Source organism: Aulonocara stuartgranti (assembly GCF_965226115.1).
Source record: "Aulonocara stuartgranti genome assembly, chromosome: 23".
NCBI classification, from domain to species: Eukaryota; Metazoa; Chordata; class Actinopteri; order Cichliformes; family Cichlidae; genus Aulonocara; species Aulonocara stuartgranti.
In genome coordinates this window covers 40730043-40755637 of record NC_138958.1, presented here as the reverse complement: position 1 = coordinate 40755637, position 25595 = coordinate 40730043, and the positions used below count along the sequence as shown (strand labels likewise).

The window sequence follows — 25595 nt, the reverse complement described above, 5'->3', positions numbered from 1 at the left end:
TCACCTCAACCCGACAGAATACCTTGGGGATGAATTAGAGCAGAGACTGTGAGCCAGGCCTTCTCGTTCATTAGTGTCTGACCCCACAAATGCACTTCTGGAAGAATGTTCAAAAATTCCCGTAAACACACTCCTAAACCTTGTGGAAAACTTTTCCACAATAGTTGAAGGTGTTATAGCTGTAAACTGTAGGCTGGCGAGATATTAAAACCTGTGGATTCAGAATGGATTATATGAGTGTGAAGGTAGATGAGCGAATACGTTTGACTATATAGTGTACAGTATCTGTAAATTGACAGTTTCTATAAATTTTGTGAAATTTTTATCAGATGTTTAACCATTTACCAATCTAGTAAAACTATTTATCTTTTTTTGTAACTTGATCATGTTGTGTCCCATTTGTGTTCAGCTAAACTGACTCAGTGTTTTTTGTGCCAAGACTTTATTTTTTCTGGCATTTTGTACGTTGGCATATTATTTCTGGTATATTTTATGAATGTAATAACAGATAGAAGCTAGAGAGTTATCCAGCAATGCTAGCATAGACTAGCTAGCTTGGTAAATCTATAACTCACTGTGATTTTGACTAGCGTGAACATTTTCGGTAGCAAAATACAGGACTGTACAAAAATAATGCATATCTAACAGTAAAAATTAGATGGTCGAGTTATTTTTTTTTTTTTAAATAAACAATTTTCAGAAAGAAGGGGGACTTCTTGATTTTTGTAACTTTGTAAACATGATAACTTGAGAACAAGGCAACATGGGATTTTCAAATTGGCACCATGGGTACATCTGTCATGGTCCTGGGTCAGGCCACCCAGTGTTTCTGAGTTCCTGTTATTTTGTTTTTTCATCTGTATTCCAGTTTCTTTTCAGTTTTCTAGTTAAGTTCGTCATGTCTAGTTTACAGTTTTAGTTCATGGTTTATCAGGTTCCCCTTGTGTTATCACCCCTGTGTCCAAGTTCCCCTCATTGTTGTATGTGTCTTATCTATCATATTTCTGGTCTGTATGGCTCTCATTGTCAAGTTTGTCATGTCTACTTCTCCATGTTTCCTGTTTTATTTTGAAAGAGTTCTTTGTTCATTGTGTTCAGTTTCACGTCCCCGGTCCTGTCATTAGGTTTATGTGTGTCAGCTGTTCTCCCTCATGTGTTTCCACTTCCTCTAATCATCCCTGTGGGTATTTAGTCTGTGTGTTTCAGTTCAGTCTTTGTCAGATCGTCTGTTATCCTCACCACAGATTTCATAGTTTTCCCTCATTGTTTCACTGTGTTTCATAGCATTCCTAGTAACTCTGCGTGTATAGTTTTTCATAGTTCTTTCACAGAGTGTCATAGTCTTTTAGTTTACACAGTGTTTTAGTCTCCTTAGTTTTCCCAGTTTCAGTGTGTCTCTGGTATTTTTCTCATGCCAGCAGCCACAATAAAGGCTCACTTTATTTTTGGAAACTTAGTTCTGTCTCCACCGTGTCTGCTTTTGGGTCTACCTCATCTTCACACCGGCGCACCCCACCGTGACAACATCTACTAAAAATCTCAGATGAGTTCAACTATCTGTTACTTGTAATGCGTTACTGTAATCTGATTACTTTTTTCAAGTAACGAGTAAAGTAAGGGATTACTATTGCAAAAAGGTCATTAGATTACCGTTACTTTCCCGTAGGAACGCTGCGTTACTGCGTTACTAAAACCGTGATTTTTTTTTTGCGAGAATGTCTCATGACAGTGACGTAAGCAAGTGCGACGTTCGTGACAACAGCTGTGTGCAGATCAACAATGGATCATATATCGAGTGCGGGAGAGAGTATGAGCGTGCAGCGTTTAAAGCGTGGAAGTACTGACCTTACTTTGAGTTTGATTCCATAAAAAGTGACAAAAACATTAGCGTCCGTTGTGCGTGGGAAGAAAACTTATTTTTACAGCGAAAAAGAACCCTAAACAAGCACCGAGTGCGCTACGACGTAATGGGAAATTCACAGAGAAACTCACGGATTCTTCCACTGACCGCTGCGGCACACCTGCACCAGGGCAAACCTCCGCCTACCCCACTCCTGCTTTACAGGTGAAAATAGAGCAACAGGGCCGCTAGTCTTTGATTTTATTTATTTTCTGCTGTGTTTTACTTGCATCTATTTGAAAGACTGAGTGTAAACACAAAAAATATTTTATTTTATGTGCTGGAATGTACAGAAAATAGGTTTAAATGTTAAACTAATTTCTTCCAGTCAGAGAATGTTGCATATAATTTAATTTTTGCTTGATGCATAAAGTTAAAAGATTAAAACTGATAAAACAAGTTTTAAAAAAAGATACTTTTCCATTTGATTACATTTTGTATGATGGATTATGCAGAAAAAGTAGAATTGGGCTGAAAGATCTATCGCTTTATCACCTATTCAGGTTGTAAATCGTGTTTTTAAAAAGTAACTAAGTATCTAAGTAATTACTTTTGAAAATAAGTAATCAGTAAAGTAACAGGATTACTTTTTGGGGGAAGTAATCAGTAATTCGTTACTGATTACTTTTTTCAAGTAACTTGACCAACACTGCTTCTAGGCCTGACGACATAACATTTTAGCTGCCTAAAAATGGGGACTGTAATTCACAGACCAATAAGTAAATATGTTAATTTCATCCAAACAGTCTGTAGCATAGTAAGTGCAATGACTCATGCACAGATATTTAATATAGGTACATTTTGTTCACGTTTTACAGTCTATAACAGACTTTTAATGGGGTAAAAAAAGGACATGGATTGTGCTGGTGCACTGAACTGCTGTGATAACGTCTCCCTCTTTCACACACACGAAGCATAGAAAGACGGGGATAAAGGGCCTTTTTTCCGTTCCACATGCCAGGCAGCTCCCAGTGGCCTCTCTGTTGACATAGCTGCCACAATGGGAACTAAAGGCCTCCCAATGCATCCCATTATGAGCCTAACCCCAGGCCCAGTGCTGCACTGCAGGGTTAGCCAGTGCGGGCCAGCCGGCATCAGCCAAAGCCCCCTTGAATATTAGTCTGGGTATATAAGACTATCCTCTCGCTCCCGCCCCCTGCCACATTGTTCAGCGTTATTCTGCTCCCACAATAGGACATCACACTTTGGAAGTAATTTTCAAATAGGGGAAGCCAATCAAAAATAATGGCACTTATTGTTTCTCTTTTAACACACATTGCTGAGCGCCCTGCCCCTCCCTCCTCTGTTGCTTTCTCTGCCTGTGTAGCCCTAAACCCCAGGGTTCATTCACGTCTATTATATGGACAAATTAAATAAAACCCGGTATTGGTTGGAGGGGAGCGGAGAGCCACGCCGGCCATCGGTGGTGGCACTGGAAAGAATCAGAGATGGGAGGAACACCAAACGGGGAAGGCCCGAGGAGTTGATTCAAGGCAGCACCAGAAGAGGTTTTAGGAAGAGCTCAGAATAACCCAGGAGGAAAGCACTGGGAAAAGGAGTGAAGTAGAAGAAAAAGTCATGGGTACTGAAAACGGGGACAGAGTTTAGTTCTCCAACACGTAACCAAGTTTGTGCCATTAATGGATATATAAACCTCTGTGGGAGCTACCTAACGAAGATGTGCTAGGGGACAATCTGTCACTGCTAGCCAATACACAGACTATTGGAAAAGTAGTGGGAAATGTATCTAACTAGGAAAAACAAGAACTTATGAGGAATAATGGAGACAGCACCGGGCATCCATTCTTTTGTGCTCACCTTCTATCTATCCAGAAAACATTGCTTTTAAAAAGTGTACAAATCAAAGCGTCTCTTGCCTCTTGATGGACTCGTTGGTTACTGCAAGGGCAAAATGGATATTTGGGAGGAAAAGTTCTCAGTTTGCCTACCTGCTGCTTTATTGTCATGGATGCATGGATGCTGGTAAAATGAGGGAAGGTATGTTGCGTCTTCTAAAGGAGGGAGGGTCCTTTGAGGCCTGACAGTGTGTGTGTGTTTGCATGGTTGAAGTTTTTTTGCTAATAAGTTGCTGAAGGTAAATGTATATTTTCGTGCTTTGAAAGCAGGGAATCTGTATAATTATGCAACAACTGTTCTCATATAAGCACTGCTTTCACAAAAACTACAAAAAGCCTCAACATCATTGGCGAAAAAAATATAATAATTGCACCAAGTTGTAGCAGAGGGTCCCTGCAAAGAGCTACTATGACTACTGTTGATGGCTGGGTTTGTTAGCTGGCAATGGAAAGAAGTGAATTGGGGAAATTTATGTGCATTCGCCAAGAGCCATGTGGTGTCTTTTAGTTTTAGTCAAGAATCTTACGATCATGGGAAGATTAATGCTGGTGTCTTATACTTATACATTCAATTCTCAGTGCTGATTTTGTGATGAGGAAGAAAAGTAGGCCTTCACAGATTTTCAGCTTTAACAAAATGGTTTTATTACCACCGAAAGTGACCACAATGCAGAATCAGAGAAAGGAACAGCTTACGTGGTGTGCAAAAGCTCTAGTGCCTTAAATATGACATCGGTGTTTTTCAGAGCGTAACTGTTGTCTTGGATTGGATTCCTGGGAGCAGATTCTTAAATGTGAGCATGTACTTACAGATTGTTGCGAAACATGTGGCTTGTTAATATATGACAACAGCTCAGATTTCATTTAAGGGGTGATTTAAGCCCAACGAAGAAACCCTGGGCTAGGAAAAATCTCACTCAAAATCACTCTTCTAGCATGCTCAAACTAGAATCATACAAAGCAGACAGAAAGCAGATAGTGTAACTCCAGGTGGAAACACCAAGAGAAGCAAATAGGATAGACAGAGAGACATAAATGGGAGGAAGAGGAGAGAACGCTTAAGTGAAGGACAGGAGTGAAAAGGAATAGGGAAGGAACAAAATAAGAAGAAAAGGTTATCAAGAGAAGGGAGGAAAGGGCAGGTGCGGGATAACTGCTCTTTGGGGTCTTTGAAAGCAGCTGGCCCTGGCTTGAAGCTTGAACCCATTTAGGATGAGCAAGAGACATTGAGAACAAGTGCAAGGGAGCGCGAGAGAGTGAGGTAGCGGCTCCTCAACCCCACACTTAAAGGCCCTCCACAGGAAGTCCTCATTCTTCCCAGAGCGGACACCCCCTACCAACAGCTACGAAAAAGCCCTCATTTAGGATGTGTAGGGGGAGAGAGAGGACCCCCATCCTCCTCTGAGGGGGGTCCAATATCAAAACTTTCCCTCAGCAGGATAGAGAGAAATGTCAGCAAGAAAAACTGCTTCAGGCTCCTGCCCTTCATCATTTTATTTGGATATTGATTTGTGTGTAGGTTTGGCCTTTTCTGAATTTTGTGATGTTGAATTTAAAGTTTGTGGGGATAGGTTAATTGGATAATCCAAATTGCCACTAGGTGTGAATGTGCGAGTGAATGTGAGTATGAATGGTTGTCTGTCCTTGTGTGTTAGCCCTGTGACAGACTGGCGACCCGTCCAGGGTGTACCCCGCCTCTCGCCCTATGACAGCTGGGATTGGCACCAGCACCCCCCGCGACCCTGAAAAGGATAAGCGGTAGCGAATGGATGGATGGATGGATGGATGAATTTAAAGTTGACCAGTCCATTACTGGACACTAATAGAAATGACTGGTGAAAAAAAATAGTTATGAATTATTAATATTCTTCAGGTCGTGTAATAACTTATATCAGGCTCCCTCTGGTTTTTGTGGATCCCCTCATATACAAGTAAAAGAAGAGAAAAAAAACATAATTATGATTTTCAACTTCTTTATACTCCAAAAACTTAATTTCAAATGAAAATGATCTACTTCATGTTAAAATTTGTTTTCTTAGATAACAGAACTGGTATTGTGTTACTTTGTACTGAGGGTAGGGGACAATTTTATTTGAAAATAATGACCTTCACACTTCCTTATAGTGTCTTTATCAATAAGCTTAGAGGAGCCCAATTTTCCACAAACAAGCCACTGCTGGATTTTTTGGATCAGGTCGTGTCTAAGCGTCTAATTTGAAGACATTTTTCCCATCCCATAATTTCTTTCCAGTCATTATTAAAATTGGCAAAGATGACCCTCAGACCGACCTCATAAGTTATATGGATTTTTGCTTTCAGAAAGCAAATCAACTGAAGATTGCTAACCGACCATACGCTCCCAGCTTCACAAGTTCATTGAGTTTTTGGTGTTGCTTTTTATTATTATTTTCTTTGTTAATAAAATTAAGTTATAATTGTGCGTTTGGGAAAAAGGATCATTATCATCTGTATGCTGAATTTCTATATTTGCCTATACTTTTTTCATTATACACGGTTTTTACATACTCTCAAATTCCTACTACCTTTACCTCCTACCAAAAAAATCAGAATATGTCAAACTTACTTTGTCAAACAAACTTAGACTAATAAATCAGACAGCTAATTTGTAAATGTCACCATTTTTAAATTGTAATTTGAACTTTATGACTTATTTTCTTTTACTTTTTCACTGTATTGCATGTTTTTTTAAAGGTAGATAAAGAAGTGGGCTTTAATTTCATTAGATGTGAATTTGTGTTCTAATAGACATAAAAAAAAAAGTAGATTTCATAATTAATCTTGTTTTTTCTTAATAAAATGTTAAATCATGTCTCCTCAAATGCATGTTGTTAGCCAAACATTTGTCAAGTGAATAAATTAATATGTTTTTACACACACCGTACTCCACAACCTCATAAACTGGTAAGTTAACATAAAGTTAGAACAACTGTGATTTCAGCTGACAGAATCAGATGTGTCAGGTAAACTCGGCCACAGTGGGGTTGTGTGGGATTAGCTGCTCTTTGCCACTGGCACTAACCGCACACACACACACACACACACACACACACACACACACACACACAGAGAGAGAGAGAGGTATCTGTTGGCAGTCAGCTGTTTTCTCTGCTGATGACAGAGAAAGTAGGGGCAGGGTGTGTATGAAAGTAGCGCTGTGCTTGTGATATCATTGCATATGTGTTATACCAACAGTGAGCTGGACTCATTTAACTTCAGCAGTTTTGTTAACAAACAAACAAAAAGTAAATCCTGAATGTCATGCAGAACTAGTTAATTTCTTTCATTCATTCATGATTTACAATAGGGGGGAAAAATCAGATCTCATAGGAGGATATGAATCTCAGAATTGCTGATGCATCCACCTCCTCTGGAGGAAGTACTACACTGCAGTTCTTGCACTCACACCTGTGACGTCACGTTGTCCCAGGGAAATGAAAGAGGTGAATGCACTGACAGTACTGAGATCCATATTCTACGATTAATGGTGTGTAGTCTCAGTTAACGTGTCTTACTTTACGTTTGGTTATTATTTGAAAAGTAGATAATCCAACTTTGACATTTGCATTGACTGTAGTTCTGTGTTGAAAAGGGCCAAACTAGGGTGTGCCAACCACCATCTACTGTAGGTACTTACTTTGCTTCTCTTACTTTTACATCCCCACTTTAAAGCTCTTACCTTGGATTATGATTGCAAGTTCTGAAAGTTTAGAAAAAACAAATTTTGATCTGCATATAGGAGAGAACAACCTGACCGGTAGCTCCCAGGAGACTTGAGCTGAGCCCACCCGTTGAGTCGTTTAAAGCAGCAAACAGTTGGTTTTTTTGTAAAAACCCTGTCGTAAAAAAGAATTCAGCTGCTGGATTTGAGCAGTGGAATGAAAGCGAGGTTCCAGCATGCATCATGATTTCACACTGTGTGTGCAGTGGATGTGCTTTGTGTATTCTGACAGATATGTGTGTGTTTGCATTAACCAGACAGGTTGAACTGATGCTGATCACTTTGATGTGTTCATTGTGTGTGTGTGTGTGTGTGTGTGTGTGTGTGTGTGTGTGTGTGTGTGTGTGTGTGTGTGTTTGCATTGGCTGAGACTGACTGCTCTCTGAGGGACTATCATTGCTGGTAATCCTCTTCATGGCCGACTAATCTGTTTTCGCCGGGTCACTCCATCCCCGCCCTCCCTCCCTCCCCCCGTCTCTCTCTTTCTCTCTCTCTCTCTCTCACACACACACACACACACACACACACACACACACACACACACACTTCCCTTTTCTCTCTTTTCACCACTCCTCAGCAGGGTTCCTCCCTCTCTCCTTACCTTGTTCTTCAAAGGTCACTTCTTTATTCTTCCCTCGCTCCTTTCTATCTGCCCTTCTCCCTTTAATAACACTAATCTTATTATACAAAGAATCAAGGCTTTCATGTTTACCTCCTGTCCATTTGAAAATCAAACTAATAATAAGAGGTTAAGGATCTCCTTCCTCCCCCTCTGTGCTCTTCCTCCTCCTGATCCTTCCACTCTTCATTTACCATTTCCTCCAACTTCCCTCTGATCATGTAAGAGCTACAGGAGTGGCCTTACAAATGCAGGATTCTTTCAGGAGTAGTAGTTTCCATCTGCAGCTATTTATATCTTGTGGCTATTGCAGTCTTTTCTGGGACCTCTGTGCCCTTCCATGCACACATATGTAGAAATGTGAGCAGACAGAACAACAGAGCAGGCATCAGTGTCAACACATATAGCACTACTTAAATGCAGAACTCCATGTGGGATTTGCTAGTTCACTTCATAAAGAGCTGATTTACCAGGAGTGTGGCTGAGTCTGACCTTCTTGCTTGCCTGAGCAAAAATGTGATGATTGTTTTAAAGCCATCTCTATGATGCTGTTTCTTGCAAGAATCCTGTACTGCTTCTCAGCACACAGTTTTAGTTTCTTTTTAGTAAACGCTGATTGCAAAGCACCTTATGTCATGAATCCCAGGGATTAACATTTCTATACAGTATACGACAAACACCTTAGACCTCCATTAAATTAAAAAATACTTCTTTCCAATCCTTCCAATCATCTCCTCATCTTTCTCAACCCTTCAGCTTACCTCTGCTCTCACCGCTGACAAAACCCCAATCAGATTTCTTCCCAGTTCCTGCACAAACAGGCAAACTCAAACACGTGGTCTAATCATATTTCTGCCTATCTAGAAGCAATCAGTGATAGTGTTGGCTGCTCCCGAGCGCCTCGACAATACTGGCAGAGAGGGAGGCCACGCATGCTCTAATTAAATTAAATGTGTATTCTGGTGTGTGTGTGTGTGTGTGTGTGTGTGTGTGTGTGTGTGTGTGTGTGTGTGTGTGTGTCTGTGGAGGGTTGTGGGTATGTGGGGGATGTTATGAGGGAGGGGGGCACAAATAAAAATGTAGCCGCGGCATCAACACTGCTTGACCCACCTGCAGCAGATGGAAGAGCGATGGAGGAAATAAAGGCTCGATGTGAATAGCTCAGCTGAAAGTGCCAAAGGTCAAAGCAGGATGTTGATCATCGCTGCTACATTAACAGCATCATGTTTTTTTTTAATAATCTGTTTTTACACATCACGTTTCAGAAATTACTCATTAGAGTTTGACAATTTCTGCTAATGAATTTCCCATTCCTTTCCTGCTTGTGTTTGGGAACACAACATTCCCGATCCTAACCTATCACCGACAGACAAGACTAAAAAAAAAACAAAGAGTTAAACATGAGTCTGAAAAGCAAATACTCACCTGCTTACTGCAAAAAAGACTTTTGCACCTGTGAAACAGTTTTTGATTGCTCATTGCACAATGGACTATGTCTTTTTTGATCTACCTTTTTCTTAAGTAGGTCCCTGTTTGCCTGGTTGCATTGTACGCTGGACAAACATTGAGATGGAAGGCAAAATATCAATTTCTGCCTAAAGGTTCAACCTTTGACTACATCTTGTACAGTTAATACGAGAGGAAAGGAAAAAAAGCAACCAGACAATGTGCCAACGACAGAAGTAAATACTGTAGAGCATAAACAATGCAGGTTATATGAAACAGTCTTTTCAAATCCTTTCTAAAGAAAGGAAATGCATTCAGAATGCTTGTAAGGCGTCAAGGATGCACGTAATGCGTAATTTCCCTGGTTTAGAGCAAAAATCCAGATCACCTCACAGAGCATTTGGTCTCAGCTACGATGTAGAAGCTCATCTGAAGCTGAAACATGAAGTCAGTCAGAAATCATGCGCTCTTACATTTGGTACGGCAGTATAACCAGTTGGCTTTAATGGACTTTATTTTTAAGTTTGCATGCTTTTCCTCCACCCCCATACTCCCACCAAAGGCTCTTAATCATTTGTAGTAATTACACAGTTCACAGCTCAGTAAGTCTTTCTAAGCATTTTCTTTGAAAAGTTCAGATGGGTCCTCAAGAGGTGGACCAGAGTAAGAGTAGGGAAATGGCACAGCCTGAGCATCTCCACTCTAAGCATCTCCATGCTGTTTTTGAGATATAAAGCTCAAAGCAAGTTTCTGGTCATTGCTGCTAGATCCCATTAGCAAAAAGTGATGTGGCTGCTAATTGTTCAAGTATTTGAAAAGAGGTGACCTGTGGTCTTGTTTACACTGAGCTGAAAACTGTTTTATTTTATGCAAACGGACCTGACCGGAAAGAAAGGCTCAGGATATGTGACTTTAAGTGTCCAACATCTGTATTAGAAATGTTAGAGTAAATGGTTTTAAAGCTCCAGTGTAAATGCGGACTTCTCTGCCTGCACCCTTAGCTGTCTGCCAGACAGGCAAAACCCATTAGCAAGGCTCTGTTAGCAATCGTCTTGTAAACCGAGACCCCAGGCATTCATTAGGCATCAATCAAAGGACGAGGTGTGATGATTAAATGATGAGTGCAAATGCTTAACAGTGTTCGGTACACCAGGCCACTTTACTCTGACACTTGAAAATGGGGTGGGGGGAAATGGATGGAAGAAAGATGATGTTAGTCTCTGTGGAGATGGCTGGAACTGGATGGTTGCAACTGGTTAATTTATTCATGCAAGTTATTAAAGAAAGTGAATTTCAAAACCTTGAAGTCAAAGCTTGATGATGCCGCCAATTGCTAGTGGAGCGAAGAGAAGTTAAAGTGCTCGCATTGTCTCTCAGTAATCATCATTAAACTGTACTTAGTTCAGGAATTTGTAGACTTTCTTCCAATTTCACAGCTTAGAACATTTCAGTGAAGCGGCCGTAGTATCCGAACAAAGTCTGTGATTCTCCAGTGTTCTGAAACCTGTAACAGTAACAATGAATACATCAGTTTTAAATAACTCACATGACATATAATGCAGCCATGTTAAATTCTTTTACTCGTGCTAATATTTGCACATTTGCAAACATTTTTTTCCTCGTTTATTTGGTTAAAAACTGCATTTGAGTGTCAGTCGTAACTCCTACATTTGTGCTGTCCAGGGGGCTTTGGTAACCACCAAAGGGCAACACCCATAAGACAAAATCACAGACTGCATTGTATCTGTCTGTGCATAAATTCAGCCCATCTCACTGGAACATGGCACAGTGTTTTGGTGGTGGTGGTGGGGACGTGGGGGATCACAAGTATACTGGCCAAGACCAATCAGCAATCAGAAAAATGTGCTGAAACAGTCTGGGAAAGACGCCTATCACATTTTAATATTTGAGATCGCTATCAGTGCCACACACTTTGCACAAATGCTCCAGTACCCCATCAGTCTACAAAGAAAAAAAAGTCTTGATTTATTTGTGTATTAGCCTACTAAGTATTAAAGTTCAATAATGAGTTAGTCAAGTTTTTCTCAGTGCAATTATATAAGTTACACCAAGCAGCTTAAAAATGTAGAAATTTTTTTTAAAAAGTTATACTTTACGATATACTTTTCATATCCTGGTTATACTCACCTCAAGTCTGTTGTTTCTACCTTTTGACAGGAACAATGTTCTTACATATACTGGAAAGCATCGTGCTTTGTTGGAGGTCATTACAGCAGATCCTTTTTCTAAATCGTCAGAGGCTAACGCGTGAACTTCGCTGTCAGACATGCCTGGGCGTAACTCGTTATTGTCCACACAAGGAAAGGGAAATGCATGCAGTGTTGCCAACTTAGCGACTTTGTCGCTATATTTAGCGAGTTTTCAGACCCCTTAGCGACTTTTTTTTAGAAAAAAAGTCGCTAAAAAAGACGTGAAAGCGCGTATCGCTTTTACTCTCAACAAGCAGCGGGTGCTGTAACGCAGTCAGTTCTTCTTTTACTCTTTTACTCTTATGCTGTTTTGTGGATCACAAGGTTTAAAACTACTTATAAACACACACACACAAAGTAACTCCATCAGAGTGCCAATTTCGGGTCACTTTTGCCGGTCCAAGCCCGGGTAAAGGAGCAGGGTTGGAATTATGACATTAAAAAAAACAATAATTGCTAAAAGAAATTTAATTTGTAGTTCTAAATAAACTCTAAATGCATTTAGGACGTTTTTTACTCACTTTATGTCTCTTCCACGATGTTATTTCTCTCTCCAACAACATAGGTTACAATTAGATTAGCATGACCAATTATGCAAATTAGGCGATGACGTCATTTAACGACTTCTAGCGACTTTTAGGACAACCAATAGCGATTTTCCTTACTGAGGAGTTGGCAACACTGAATGCATGTCGTTGCTCTATCATTGGTATTACAAAATGATACCTTCATGTGATGTAAAGGTTAGCCTCAGTGGGCAGGGGCTAAGAGAGTCTATAGATTTTAGCTCCCAGTCACACAGGCTTAGAAACCATTCAGCAACCACCGGTCGCTATAGGGAAAAATTTGTATTTCCCAGTTTGTAGTAAAGTGGTTGATGCTGGCCATTGCTGGTGTAACAGTGGTGCAGATAGGTATATGGTGCAGCAGAGTATACATCTCATCAACTGGTCACTAAGCATTAGTTAAAAAAAAAAAAAAAAAAGGTGAGGCACAGAGGAAACTGAGACCACTCGCTTTCAAAGTAAAAGTTGTCCCATTTTTTATGCGTATGTTCCAGCAGTAAGACAAATGGTCTCTGTTTCCTTTTGCCTCATATATTACAAGTTTCACTGCTGCTCAGCGAGTAGTTGGCAAATTCTTGTAGACAAGTCAGAATGTTCCATCTTCCAATCATTCAGCTTGCATGTATGAGTCTTTACAGATGATCTAAATCGTTTGTATTTTGCTAAGAATCAGTACACAAAACACTAACAAAATCCCACTATATGTTGTCATTTAAATTCTTGATTGGTATTAAGGTTTTCAAAATAAAAGCATTCTGTAATAACTTATCAGGATGATAAGGAATTATCTAAATAAAAGCAACTGTTGAATGTTCACCATAATTTACAATAGTCCAACCATACAGAACACAGCCCCCGACTGCAGCAGGTGTCTCTGCACCTGTACGCATTGTTACTACGAGTACCTTTTCAGCTAAAATAACACCCCTGCCCCCCGTGTGTGTGTTTTTTCACATGAGCAGAAAAAAATGCTCTAAAAGTATTCAAAATATATATGTAAATATTGCCTCTTAATAGATGTAGAAAAAATGAAGCTTTCAGAAAACAAAGCAACATCTGATGTGATACTGTAGCTCCTTTTATATGACGAGCCAGCCCATGACTAGATAACATATCTGAAGCGGCGCTAGCATTTTCTTTAAAGAAAAGCTTAATTCGACTATGCCAGGAGGTTTTTCTTAACAATTGTTCTAAACACTTAACATATGTCATACCTTCCAGCTGTGTATTCATACTGTATGCAAGCATGCATGTGTGTGTTTGTGTACTGTCTGTTCAGTCAGAGCTGCTGAGCTCCAGTAGAGCTGACAGTTTGCTGTGACAGTGAGCCTTAAACAAACCCACCGGGTCGGCTGCTGCACAGAAGAAATGCCTTTGATTCTGTTAGAATGTGTGTGTGTGTGTGTGTGTGTGTGTGTGTGTGTGTGTGTGTGTGTGTGTGTGTGTGTGTGTGTGTGTGTGTGTGTGTGTGTGTTCTTGGACTTATAGGTTAGAGACTTCAGGCCTAAAAGCAGATAGAAATAATATCCTTAACACCTTGTTTTATCTAAAAAATATCTGATCATGTGCTCTGCGCAGGAGTGAGATCGATATGATGTATTAAGTAGAGCTAAACAGATTGGGATATCTTTTAAATTCCCTTTTTGCAATATTATTGTATGTTTTATAAAAAGATGAGGATAATGGAAAGTGTCTTTGATACAATTAGTAACTTAAAGTTCTAAAAACGTTGCTGAGGAGCATCGAAAGGTAAAGTCTACCAAGTAAAGGTTCCAGTCTGTTGTACTATGAAGTGAGAATGATAGGTTAGCGACCTATGTGGAGCATAAAGTCTGATTTTACTGGGCTAAATCAACTTTCAGAGCTTTAATGTGCAGCTGAGAGCAGCAAATAAAAAACACTGGGAGCAGCAAAATAAAGAGAACTTGAGACAATCTTCTTTGTGATTGCGACTGATGCGTGGTTGTGATTATCATCACCAGTGCACCAGTGTTGCATTTTGCTGTTATATTTTAATAATCTTGTAAAATCTCTATCACCCATTCTAATGACAATATCTCTGCTAAACATTTTGCTCACGAATTTCATGATCTCAGTCACTCGTTCAGCTTCTGCTGAATTAAAAAAAACTTCCTATTTTGTAAATCTTGGTTATGCTGTGTTTGGCATGCCGGCAGTGGAAGCTGATCTTGAGCCTTCAAAACAGGACTTCAGAAACTAGTGGATGGCGTCACAGTAGTTATGTCAATTCTTTTAACATAGGCTGAAGCAGAAAGCTGGGTTAACAAAGAAAGCTGTGTTGATTGACTGGGGTTTAAGCTTTGTTAAGATAGCTAACACAAAGCAAATCTGACTATGTTGAACTTCCTTCGTAGTTGTGAACATATTGTATTGACTACAGAGTGATCATCATCTGACGAAATGAGGGTTTCTGACAGCACAAAAAACATCTTTTACATGAATTACCTCTGTCTGAAAGTGCATACACATAGATTTTTAATATATAGACCATGAAACAGAAAAAAAAAACATAACAAAATACAGCAGTGAATGCGCTTATTGAAAGAAAAAAAAACATGTCTGATAACACAAGAAGTCATCCAGTGTTTCATTATTCCTTTTTGGCTTTTATAAACTTGAAAAACTGAATAATTGTTTTAATCCCACATCTGAAAGTCTCACTTTCCAAAAATCCAGAGTCGACCTACAGCAGAGCTTCCTGCACTGTGCTATCGGCCCGCTGGCTGCCCTGACACAAACAATATCCGTCAGAGCAGTCTGGATATTTCCAGCCTGTCCAGGCTCACTCAGTGCTGCTGTCTGCTTAAAATCCAGCAGCTGCTGGATACATGCATATGCAATTTTTAATTTTAAGTACAAAAATAAAAAATATTCATGTGCACCAACTTTCAGGTAATTGAACCAGTGCAAACTATTTTAATAATGTCATTTCGCTTATACAGAGGACTTTTGCTATTTTAGTGTTTAGTATGTTTAAGCATTCAATTTGTTAGAAATGTGAAGGATTTTGATGATGGGAAAGCATCTAGTCTAATTTTAAACCACTGAAGAGATAAATGTTCCAGGGAAAACACTCATCTTTTTTTTTTATTCACAAAACTAGGGGGGGGGGGGGAAATAAACCCAACCAAGCTGTAACTTTGGCCATGACTTTTGAATGTGATTTTGAGGAAAGGCTATTTATTTATTTAGATTAGCTGAGCTTGTCAGGACAGCAGCGCTCATATCAAGAGCAGTAATAATAGTATAAAATGAGGGAAACTGTCTGAATGAAGCTGTTGTTTTTGTGCTTCCTCTTTTAAAGTGCTTTGTTCCCCACCCCCCTTCTATCAAGTTTGCTAAACTGCTCTGTCTGTTGCAGACTTTCACTGATCTGAAGTGAAGCTTGAAAATGAAGAACTGCATCTCATCAACATCATCTGCCACCTCAAGACAACAGGATTACTGAACACACAAACTCAGGAGTTTTGATGGCTAAAAACCACATAAATGTTGCTCAGGTTCCTTTAAACTGTTTCACTAACTGCTAACTCTTCCACTGAGACACTGAACAAACTACTTGTATCCTTCCGGGTTTCTGCAGATAATGTATGATTGTGGATGTCACACGCTGCCTTATCAAAAATGAAACTGCATGATTCAAGCTACATTATCCATGCTTTCTCTGTCACTCTCACATCTTTAATTTGTTAACATTCTCTTCCTATTCAGCGGCACAATAAACAGTTGAGGAGCTGGTGAGCTTTAACACAGCCAGCACAAAGCCTCACTTATAATACACAAGTTGTTGCATTGACAGGAGTTATTAGGGCAATACATATGTCAATACACTCCCTCAGTTACATCTACACCACCTGGAATCTTAACATGTTGTTAACCTTCTGTAAATACTATAAAGCTTCACTTGGATAACCTGATATGAGTCAGTTCTTTATTTCATCACATTATTTTTGTCCACTGGCTCCTTAATAACAATTAAACATGCATGCAAAACACAGCAGCTATTTACTTAGTCACCATTTACCCCTGTTTCCATGGCACAGCAGGGAAAACAAACTCCAGCAAGCTACCCTTATCTTTTTTAATAATAATAATAAAGTTAAAGAAAATTACCAAAGAAAAAAAACTGACATGGCTTAAGAAAAAAGATGGATGAACTGTTCATTTGTTTCCACTTCCAGTTCTGTGCTTTTTGAATATATAACACAAATTGTTTTTCAGAATAACCTGATAATGAAGATTAATATGAAGAGAATACCTGATTAGGTTTGGAAATCAGGCTCAGTCAGGGACGGAAAAATAAAGATACATTGGATTAGTATTGTGAAGGCACCTGCACTGGCTTTTCTAACTTCATATGGTTCAAGGTCACATATAAATAGTTCTCCAAATAATACAGAGTGACTCCAGTAGATCAAATTTTCACTACAATGAAGAAAAGTGGATCTCTATAACAGCGACACACTTCACCAGGCCCTCAAATATTCCTCTGAGCATGTGCAACTTGTTAAAAAAATAGCCTTAATCATTCTCTAATTGCACTTTTGATGTGCATGCAAACAAGCTTTAATTATGTCACAGATGGAAAAAAAAAAAACAGCAGCAATAATGTTTGCTACTAAACATGGTGCTCGTTGACAATCAGAAGCAGACCAGATTTCCTTCGGGGATATCCAAGGGGCTGCTTTTACCTGGAGCAGGTAATTCACCTGCAGTAAGACAGCACACGGGACCAATTAACTGATGATGGAGTAACAGACAGGGTGGGAGCAGTGTCCTTGCGGCCTTTTTCGTGTAAATGAAACCATCCAAATGTCCCCCAACAAAGAATCTTTCAAAGAGTTTTAATCTCTATCAGCTGTCAGGTGAGCCCTCAGTATGTGACAAAGTCCCTCTCCCTCACTGCTGCAAAATCAATAAATGAATAGATCAGAAAATAGCACAAAGTGCATTCACTGACAGGATATTATTATTTGTTCAATGGGAAATATTTCTGTCAATTCTTTTGATGTGATTTCTCAAAGAGTTCCTCTGCTGGATTTAAATGTGCTCATCCGTGCGCGCGCGTGTGTGTGTGTGTGCGTGTGTGTGTGTGTGTGTGTGTGTGTGTGTGTGTGTGTGTGTGTGTGCTGGAAGCATGAAAAAAAGAAAGAGAAAAAGCAGAGAGATTTCACAGTGAGCGCTAAACAGATCACACAAGCCACTTAACAGCACTATACCCAACTGGTACAAGGGAGCGAGACAGGAAAATCCAGCCGTGCCAACATGCCAATATAGTTTAGCAGCTCGCTGAGAGGCGGGCAGCACCTGACAGATGCCACTTGGGAGCATAATCCCAGAGGGATGAAAAGATCCTGCACATGATGGGAAGCCAGGGAAGCAGGAGGAGACCGGAATACCTAACAGCAAATTGAAATGTTAATGTTATCTGTCTGTTATGTGTTCTTTCTTTTTTCTATTTTAGGGCTTCGGAGCTACCACATGGGCCCAAAAACAGATTCAAATGCAAATAAATTGCACTCCTTTTAGCTCCTGTTGATTAATTATTTGAATTATTTCTCTATTGGGTTTCAGATGCTTACATTTAAGCTGAATATCTTTCCCTTTTGGTCTGTGAGTAGTCAGCTCAGGAAAACTATGATGGGCTTTTTTTATTACATTTTTCTGACCAAACAATTAATAGACGCAGTAATGTGCAGATTATGATTATTTGTGGAAGCCCTAAAAAACGTGACTTGTGCATTTGTAGGAATTTATGAACAGTTATTCAGAGGGGAATATATATATATATATATATATATATATATATATATATAATGATCTCTGCAAAAGCAGGAGCCTGGAAGAAGATCTGGGGCCTAATGCAGCAGGCCTGCCGCTGCTTGACAGCGTCGTCATTATTATTAGTATTATTATTATTAGACCTCATTAGTTTATTAAAATGCTTTCATTAAGAGCCTCTAACATTTCCAACGTTTATTATGGGATTACTGTAGTTTTTGTTTTCTGGCCTCCCTCCTCCTCCTCTTTTTCCTCTCGTGCGTGCTCGCCACGGGAGCGCCGGTGAAACAAACAAAAGATGCTGCTTTGTATGGCACGTGCTCCGGGCGTCACTCACCTGTTACCTAGCAACGGGCACAACAGAAAAGCACCTGTGGCTCTGAATGAGAGGCAAAAAAATGGTGGGGGTGAGCTTTTTAGGGACCATTTAGGTTAAATGTATAATACTTAGCAAAGGATTAAATCTCATAGCGCTGCGGCTAAACGGGAAAGCTAAACACGCAGCTGAAGGCGCTCTGCTTTGTAGTTTTCACTGGCCGTAAGCAGCGGGCTAACACGCTTATATGATGCCTGTGAATCTGTTGTTATTAATTATTAATATTAGTATTATATTCGTACTTGCTTGTGGCGTGAATTTGCCCTGACGGCGTCTTGTTTTTATCGTAAACACTGATTAAATCAGCCTGTTTGAAGCAAGAGCACGTGCGCAAAAATTACCGGAATTAAACTGTTTGTATGTTGTGTGTTTTCTCTCTCTCTTTCACACACACACACACACATAAAAAAAAACAGATGACAGAGGGAGTAATTTTTAGGTCTCGCGCTCCGACGTCACCAGAACCTCGAGCCCCCCCTCCCTGCATGCAAATCACGTCTGCGCTCGAGCCTCTCCATTGGCCGTCTCGCGCTCATTTAGCTGCTGTCAAAGCGCGCGGCCCGGGCACGCTCCGGTAACTTTTCCCCACTACAGCTTCAACCAAAGTAAGCTCAAACAAGCGGTTTCCATTCTTGTCTGCGCTCGTGGATGACAGAGGGGGGAGAAAAAAGAGGAAGAAAAAAAGAGGTGAAAACGGAGGAAGTGCGGGAGCAGGTTTACCTCTGAGCGGATTTCATCCCCTCTCTCTGCTTCTTTCACTCTTCATCCATCTCTCCCTCGGAGGTTTAGCTGCTGCGCGCGCGGGCCAGCCTGAATGTTTCTTCGTGTTTGACTGGTGTCCCACAAAGACGAGGTGAATGTACAGCATCATGATGGAAACGGACTTACATTCCCCCGTGGTGCCCCAGACCAACCCGTCCAACCCGGGGGGACACGCGGGAGGCGGAGGCGGGGGGGCCGGAGGCAAAGTCCCACAGGAGAGGATCAAGAGACCCATGAACGCCTTCATGGTGTGGTCCCGGGGTCAGCGAAGGAAAATGGCACAGGAGAACCCCAAGATGCACAACTCGGAGATCAGCAAGCGGCTCGGCGCCGAGTGGAAAGTGATGACGGAGGCGGAGAAGAGGCCGTTCATCGACGAGGCGAAGCGGCTCCGGGCCATGCACATGAAGGAACACCCGGACTACAAGTACCGGCCGCGGAGAAAGACCAAGACGCTGCTGAAGAAGGACAAATACTCGCTGGCCGGCGGGCTCCTCGGCTCCTCAGCGGCTGTGGGGATGGGCGGCGGGCAGCGGCTGGAGAGCCCCGGAGGGGGGCACGCGGGGCCAAACGCAGGCTACGCCACGCACGTGAACGGCTGGGCCAACGGCGCGTACTCGGGCCAGGTGGCGGCGGCAGCGGCGGCGGCTCACGCCATGATGCAGGAGGCGCAGCTGGCGTACACGCAACACCCGGGCACCGGGGCTCACCCGCACCACCCGCACCATCACCCGCACCACCACCCGCACAACCCGCAGCCCGTGCACAGGTACGACATGAGCGCCTTATCTTACAGCCCCATCTCAAACTCTCAGAGCTACATGAGCGCGTCTCCGCCGGGCTACGGTGGCATCACCGGCTACACCCACCAGCACCAAAGCTCCGGCGTGTCTCCGGTGTCCGGGGCCATCGGCGGCACTTTGGGGTCTCTCGTGAAATCTGAGCCGAGCGTGAGCCCGCCGGTGTCCACCGCGCGCGCACCGCCGCCGTGCCCCACGGGGGACCTGCGGGACATGATCAGCATGTATCTGCCGACCGGTGAGGTGGCGGGGGACTCCTCCGTTCAGAGCAGACTGCACGTGCTCCACCCGCAGCACTACCAGAGCAGCGGCTCCACTCCGGTAAACGGGACGGTTCCTCTGACCCACATTTAAACTCCCCCACATGTCCTGCAAGCACCACAAACCACAACCAAATATTTACACTCTAGATGTGGGCACGAGCTGCTGATGAATTGTAAATTATAGGCCGTTATAGCCATAAAAATGCAATCACTTTGAACAAACTTTTTTTTATCGTTATTATATTTTTTTCTTTCAGTGATGGATTCTTCTGTCTGTCCGAGTTTAAAGGAAAGCGCACACGGTTCACTATCGCTCTCTGGAACAGAGCATGCCAAGTGTTTTTTTTTTGTTTTGTTTTTTATTTTTTTCACACGATTTAAATTATAATCCGTGAAGTGCTGGTGCGATTTGAAGGTTATTTTTTTCCCGACTTTTCTGTGGAATTAAAGGCACCAGCGGTGTGTTTAAGGGATCCATAAAAGCTGTCCGAAAAATGAGCGGAGGGCGGGAATGGAAGATGTGTTGGAGAAGAAGACTAAGGAGAGAAAAAAAGTTTCTAGGCTGCAGTTTTTAAAAATGATTTCCAGTTTTAATGCTTGTAAACATGTGAGTCAGTCGGTGTAATTTGAATTTTGTTTTTGTTGTTGTAAAATCTTGTAAATTGTGAATAAATAGGCCTACTGAAAACGCTTTTATGCAATTGTACATAATTTATAAAAATGCGCAATTTCTTTTTCTTTTGAGGGAGGGGGCGGGGTTAAAGAGGAAACGAATATGCGCCGAGTTTAATAAATTTTAAAGAATTTCTTCTGTCTTGGAGAAAGCTCGTGGTGTGTTTAATGTCTGCATATTTAAACTGCTCTGAGAATTCCTGGTTATCTACATCGGCTGTATTGTTAGGATATAACGACACATGATCGTCCTTGTATGGCTGGATTAACGTTAAAGTAGACGGGGAAAAACAAATCTGGTCAAAAAATGCACAAAACAAGAAATAAATAATAATTAATACGTTGCACGCACGCCTGTTTCCTAACCACAGAGGTGACTTTGATAATAGCATGCCTTGAATTAGTCTCGGCGTTTTTAATAGATGATTTCTCCTCTGATAAAAACATGATCAGGTTGTTCTCTTCATTCTGATCGAGCCTTTTTTTAAATTTATTTATGTTTTATTGATACAGTTAAAAAACGGTATTTACCCGCATTAAGATCTTAACATCACTCTTTACATTACATGATTACATCATTACTCTTTTCATCATCATTATTAAGATGATAACAGACATCTGAGAACAGATTCAGATTCATTGGTGTAAATGCAGATTTTTTTTAATCGTCTTTGTTGTTTGTTTGTTTATATTTGGGGTTTTCTGCACTAGAATTTTTTTTTAAAAAGCATTTCAAAATAATAAACACTCAGGTGCTGACAACATAGGATCCTATATTTTGTAATCTGATAATTTATCTGTAAGAGTGCAGTCGATGGTTAAAATATAGACAAAAATTGACTACATTTTTAGCCAAACACTGTCCTAATACTCAAGATTTTTTTTATTTTTTCTTAAATATAATATAAACTGTGCCTTTATTCTTTAATATCTATGTTTAATACTGTCCCTCATGTGATTCGCATCCATAGATAGATACAAAGCTTTATTTTATTTCCATTTTGAGAAATTGTTTCATGTTGTTGTTGTTTATTTTTCAGTATCTCTTACATCCAAATTCTAAAAACACACGTAAATGGTAAATAAATGGCCTGTATTTATATAGCGCCTTACTAGTCCACGTAGGATATGTATTTGAAAAAATTACTCATAAAATAGCCTCAGTGTGTGCGTTTGTGGAAGTCATGGCTAAAATATACCCTTCTTTAGGATGAGAGGACATTTTTGTCTCCATCATCAGTTTGACCTACCCGATCCTACTTGATCATTTAAAACTTACTTTATAATGTGCACCTGGCTTCTTTAATGATTGTACTTATAGGCCAAGACAAAATATTATTATTATAATAATTTTTAATTGTTTGTTTGTTTTTGGTTTTCCTCTTCAGTCTTATTTACTGCAGGGTCATGACCTCAGCAATCTGAAGAAAATCCAATAACGCAAGTATCCGATAGTCAATTCACCCAGTGCCCTCACTCAGGCCCACTTCAACGCTCGCTTTCACCTGGGTGCTTTTACTCTACTGCCGGCCCTCAAATCTTACCCCATCCCATGACCTCCAGCATCAAATGCCTCCATCTGTATGTGCAATTGTCACGGTTGTTACATTATTTCCTTTTTTAAATTTGATGGCTGAATCTGTTGAGGCCCCCGGGTTGGGAGCGAGCAATGAATGAGGGCAGGAGGAGGTAGGAAGGGAGAAGGCGAGGAGAGGAGAGGAGGTTTTTGTGTTGGAGGAGAATGGGGGATTAGTCCTGGTGTAAGCCGGGGCAACCCGGAGGTCACCCCCAACAAAAAGCCCGGCAAACAACACCCGTGGTTTTATCAGACTAATTCCCACTCGGGTCTGAACTCAAAAGCGAGAGGGCAGCGTGGATGCGAGTTACATCTAGTAAAGATGATTCCAGCAGGTATTTAATATGCACACAGTTGGTCTTATATAATTTCTTTCTTTCCCTACATAAAATGCCAGGTTTGTTTGGCTCTGTCTTTGCTCTCTGATATTAAAAAAGCTGCTAACATTTCGATACACTATGACAGACTTTTATCATCAGGATTTATTTTTAACGCGGGAAAACAGCCCATCAATCAAAGAGGGGGTCATTTAGGAGCTCACAAGACACTACTTGGATTATTTTCAACAAAAGGTTAAAACAAGAAAAAACAAAATGAACTAGTTAGCAGAAAGCTTTAACAGGTCAGTGGATGTTTCAACATGGACTCTGATCCAAGCAGGCTGGGAAAAGTTTAAAACTAAGACCGTGTTAAAAACAGACAGCAGAATAAAAAATGCTCTTCGGACATCACACAGGTGACACTTTGTGGAACTCCATGCAAGCGTCCACGGCTAAACGCAAGACTCCAGATTCTGACTGAGCCCAGGATCAGAGGTTAAAGGTCATGTGTTCTAACACGGACAGCTCAAAGTATCTCACTGTAAGGTAAGTTCTTTTTAAATACATACTGTAAATATAGAAGCTAAAATACAAAACAGCAAACTAGAATCTATAAGAACAAAATCATTTCTAAATGCAATGATGTACATTAGAGAGATTTTTCTGAGTTTTGACACAACCCAACTGACGTCAGGTACAGATGAACTTTTTCTTCGTTGCTTTAGAATACTTCCTGTTACATTTATAAACCCCATTCCCCATTATTCGTGTTCTTGTTCATGGAGTTTACAACATTATCGGCCAGATGTTGAGGCTGTAAAAGACTTGCAAATCAGGTTTCGTGCTGCATGAAATGAAGCGCTACTAAAAAAAAAGAGCGTCGTGCAGTCTTTGCAAAAACGCCAAGTTTGAGCAGGAAGTTAACTTCACTTCCTTCTCAGCTCCTCGACGCATTTCTAAAGCGTGGCTTCCTGTGGAAGAATGGGGATTAAAAAATAAAGATAATTTAAACAAAAAAAAAGTGAAGAGATATTTGACTATTTAATTATCACTCATCAAAAACTTGTTTCTGCAGGATATTATTATTTGTTCATTGTGATAAAAGGTGAGATGATTGCCTCTGAATACCGCTCTGATTGGACTTTTTGATCGCAAATGTCTTAATATGATGATAGGGAAATGGCAGAGGGGAAAGTGGAGGATTCTGCCGCAGCTATTCTGATTGATTCGCTAAACCTCGAGGTATGATGGGAGCGTTTCCTCCGCAAAGTGTAAGAGAAAGGGAGTCAGTAATTACTATTATCAGAGAAGTGGGACTCAAATGATCAGGCTTATCCTCGGGTCCTGATGTGACGCGAAACCCAGGTAAGATGAAATTATACCCGAGTGACACTTGTCTAGATACGCCACGCAAAAAGACATCAATCAGCGCATGCATCAGTCAGAAGTGCAGCTCGGTCTGGTCCACACTGTGCTATACGCAGCAGCTTCTATCATCAGGAGAGGCTGAGGGCTGGACCTGTGCATCCGCACATCCACAGTCATGTGTCTGCAGGTCTTCCTCCTCTCCTCATGTTCAGCTTGGCACATGTTTGGACACCACTGCTTTGGCACGTCCCACTCCATAACCCCGTGCACCCGCTTCCCCTCCCCTTCCCCAATCCATTCCATGTGCTCCTGGTGTCCTGAACGTGGATAATCAGCGTCAGTTTATCACGCCTCCGCATATTTCCCTCCCTCTCCTCCTATAAAAACCCTCACCTCTGTCGTTGGACCCGGTTCTGTCATGGGAGATTACGGGGGACCGATTGCACAAGACTGAATGTGGCGCGAGGAGATTAGCCGGGGACGCCATAGAAAATAGCAACGGGGCCAACAGATTCCTCGCGAGGGGGCCTTATCGTGCAATTACACGTTGACACGTTTTAACCATTTTTCAGCCTCTTAATCCGAGCAACCCCCCGCCCCCCCCCCCCTTCCTCCCCCTCCTCTTTTCCAAAAGCAGACCTATTGGTGCTGAGGGAGTCTCACTGCTCTCTGTCTGACTCTCTCCATCAGTCTCTGCTGCCGTCTAAAAAGTCTGCCTCATTTGCTCTCTTTATCAGCTTCTGTCGACGTTCCAAAATCTTTCAAAAAAGAGGGGAAAAAATACGGATGAACACAGCGTTATCTTTTTTTCTCAATTGGAAAAAAGACTTTTAAGATAAATTAGATGCCCCAAAAAGTTAACTCCTTTGGAAGAGATATAAAAAGATCAGTAACATCTAAGATCGAAACTGAACAGAAAAAGGATCATTTTGTGGCAAAATTCAGTCAGCCTGGAGGCGAGAATCAAAAGTCCCAATGAGTATGAACAGTTTTTCTGTCTATGTTCACATTTGTTTTTAAAAATTATTTGATGCTCTGCTCTGGATAATTGCTCTTGTTTTGGTTTTTCTGAGACTGATTCACAATGTGAGGATCTAACTGTACCCAAGGATGGAGCACGAACTGGACTGTGGTGATTTTAGTAATACTGAACATATTAGCTTAAATTCCACATAAAAAACACCAGATTCTTGCATGCTGTCTAATTTAGAGTGCATGTCCATGTTAAGCTGGTTGGGAAAGTTAGATATTTCAATATTTCTCCCACTGCTCACCCTTACCTTTTTTCTGTTATTTGGAATATATGTAAGATGTTTAAAG

At 41.0% G+C, this 25595-nt stretch overlaps 1 protein-coding gene and 1 long non-coding RNA gene across 2 annotated transcripts; one reads left to right on the top strand and one right to left on the bottom strand.

Annotated features, from left to right (window-relative positions):
* Positions 1-8618: 8618 nt before the first annotated feature.
* On the bottom strand, positions 8619-12304 carry LOC309699894. Its single transcript, XR_014274527.1, has 3 exons — positions 12292-12304; positions 8876-8923; positions 8619-8688 (listed from the first exon to the last, which is right to left on the bottom strand). It is a non-coding gene; the product is annotated as an uncharacterized lncRNA (long non-coding RNA).
* Positions 12305-18926: 6622 nt separating this feature from the next.
* sox1b (SRY-box transcription factor 1b) lies at positions 18927-21104 on the top strand. The gene has a single exon (XM_082522796.1). The coding sequence runs from the start codon at positions 19372-19374 to the stop codon at positions 20428-20430; it is 1059 nt and encodes a 352-aa protein (XP_082378922.1). The 5' UTR covers positions 18927-19371; the 3' UTR covers positions 20431-21104.
* The last annotated feature ends 4491 nt before the right edge of the window (positions 21105-25595 follow it).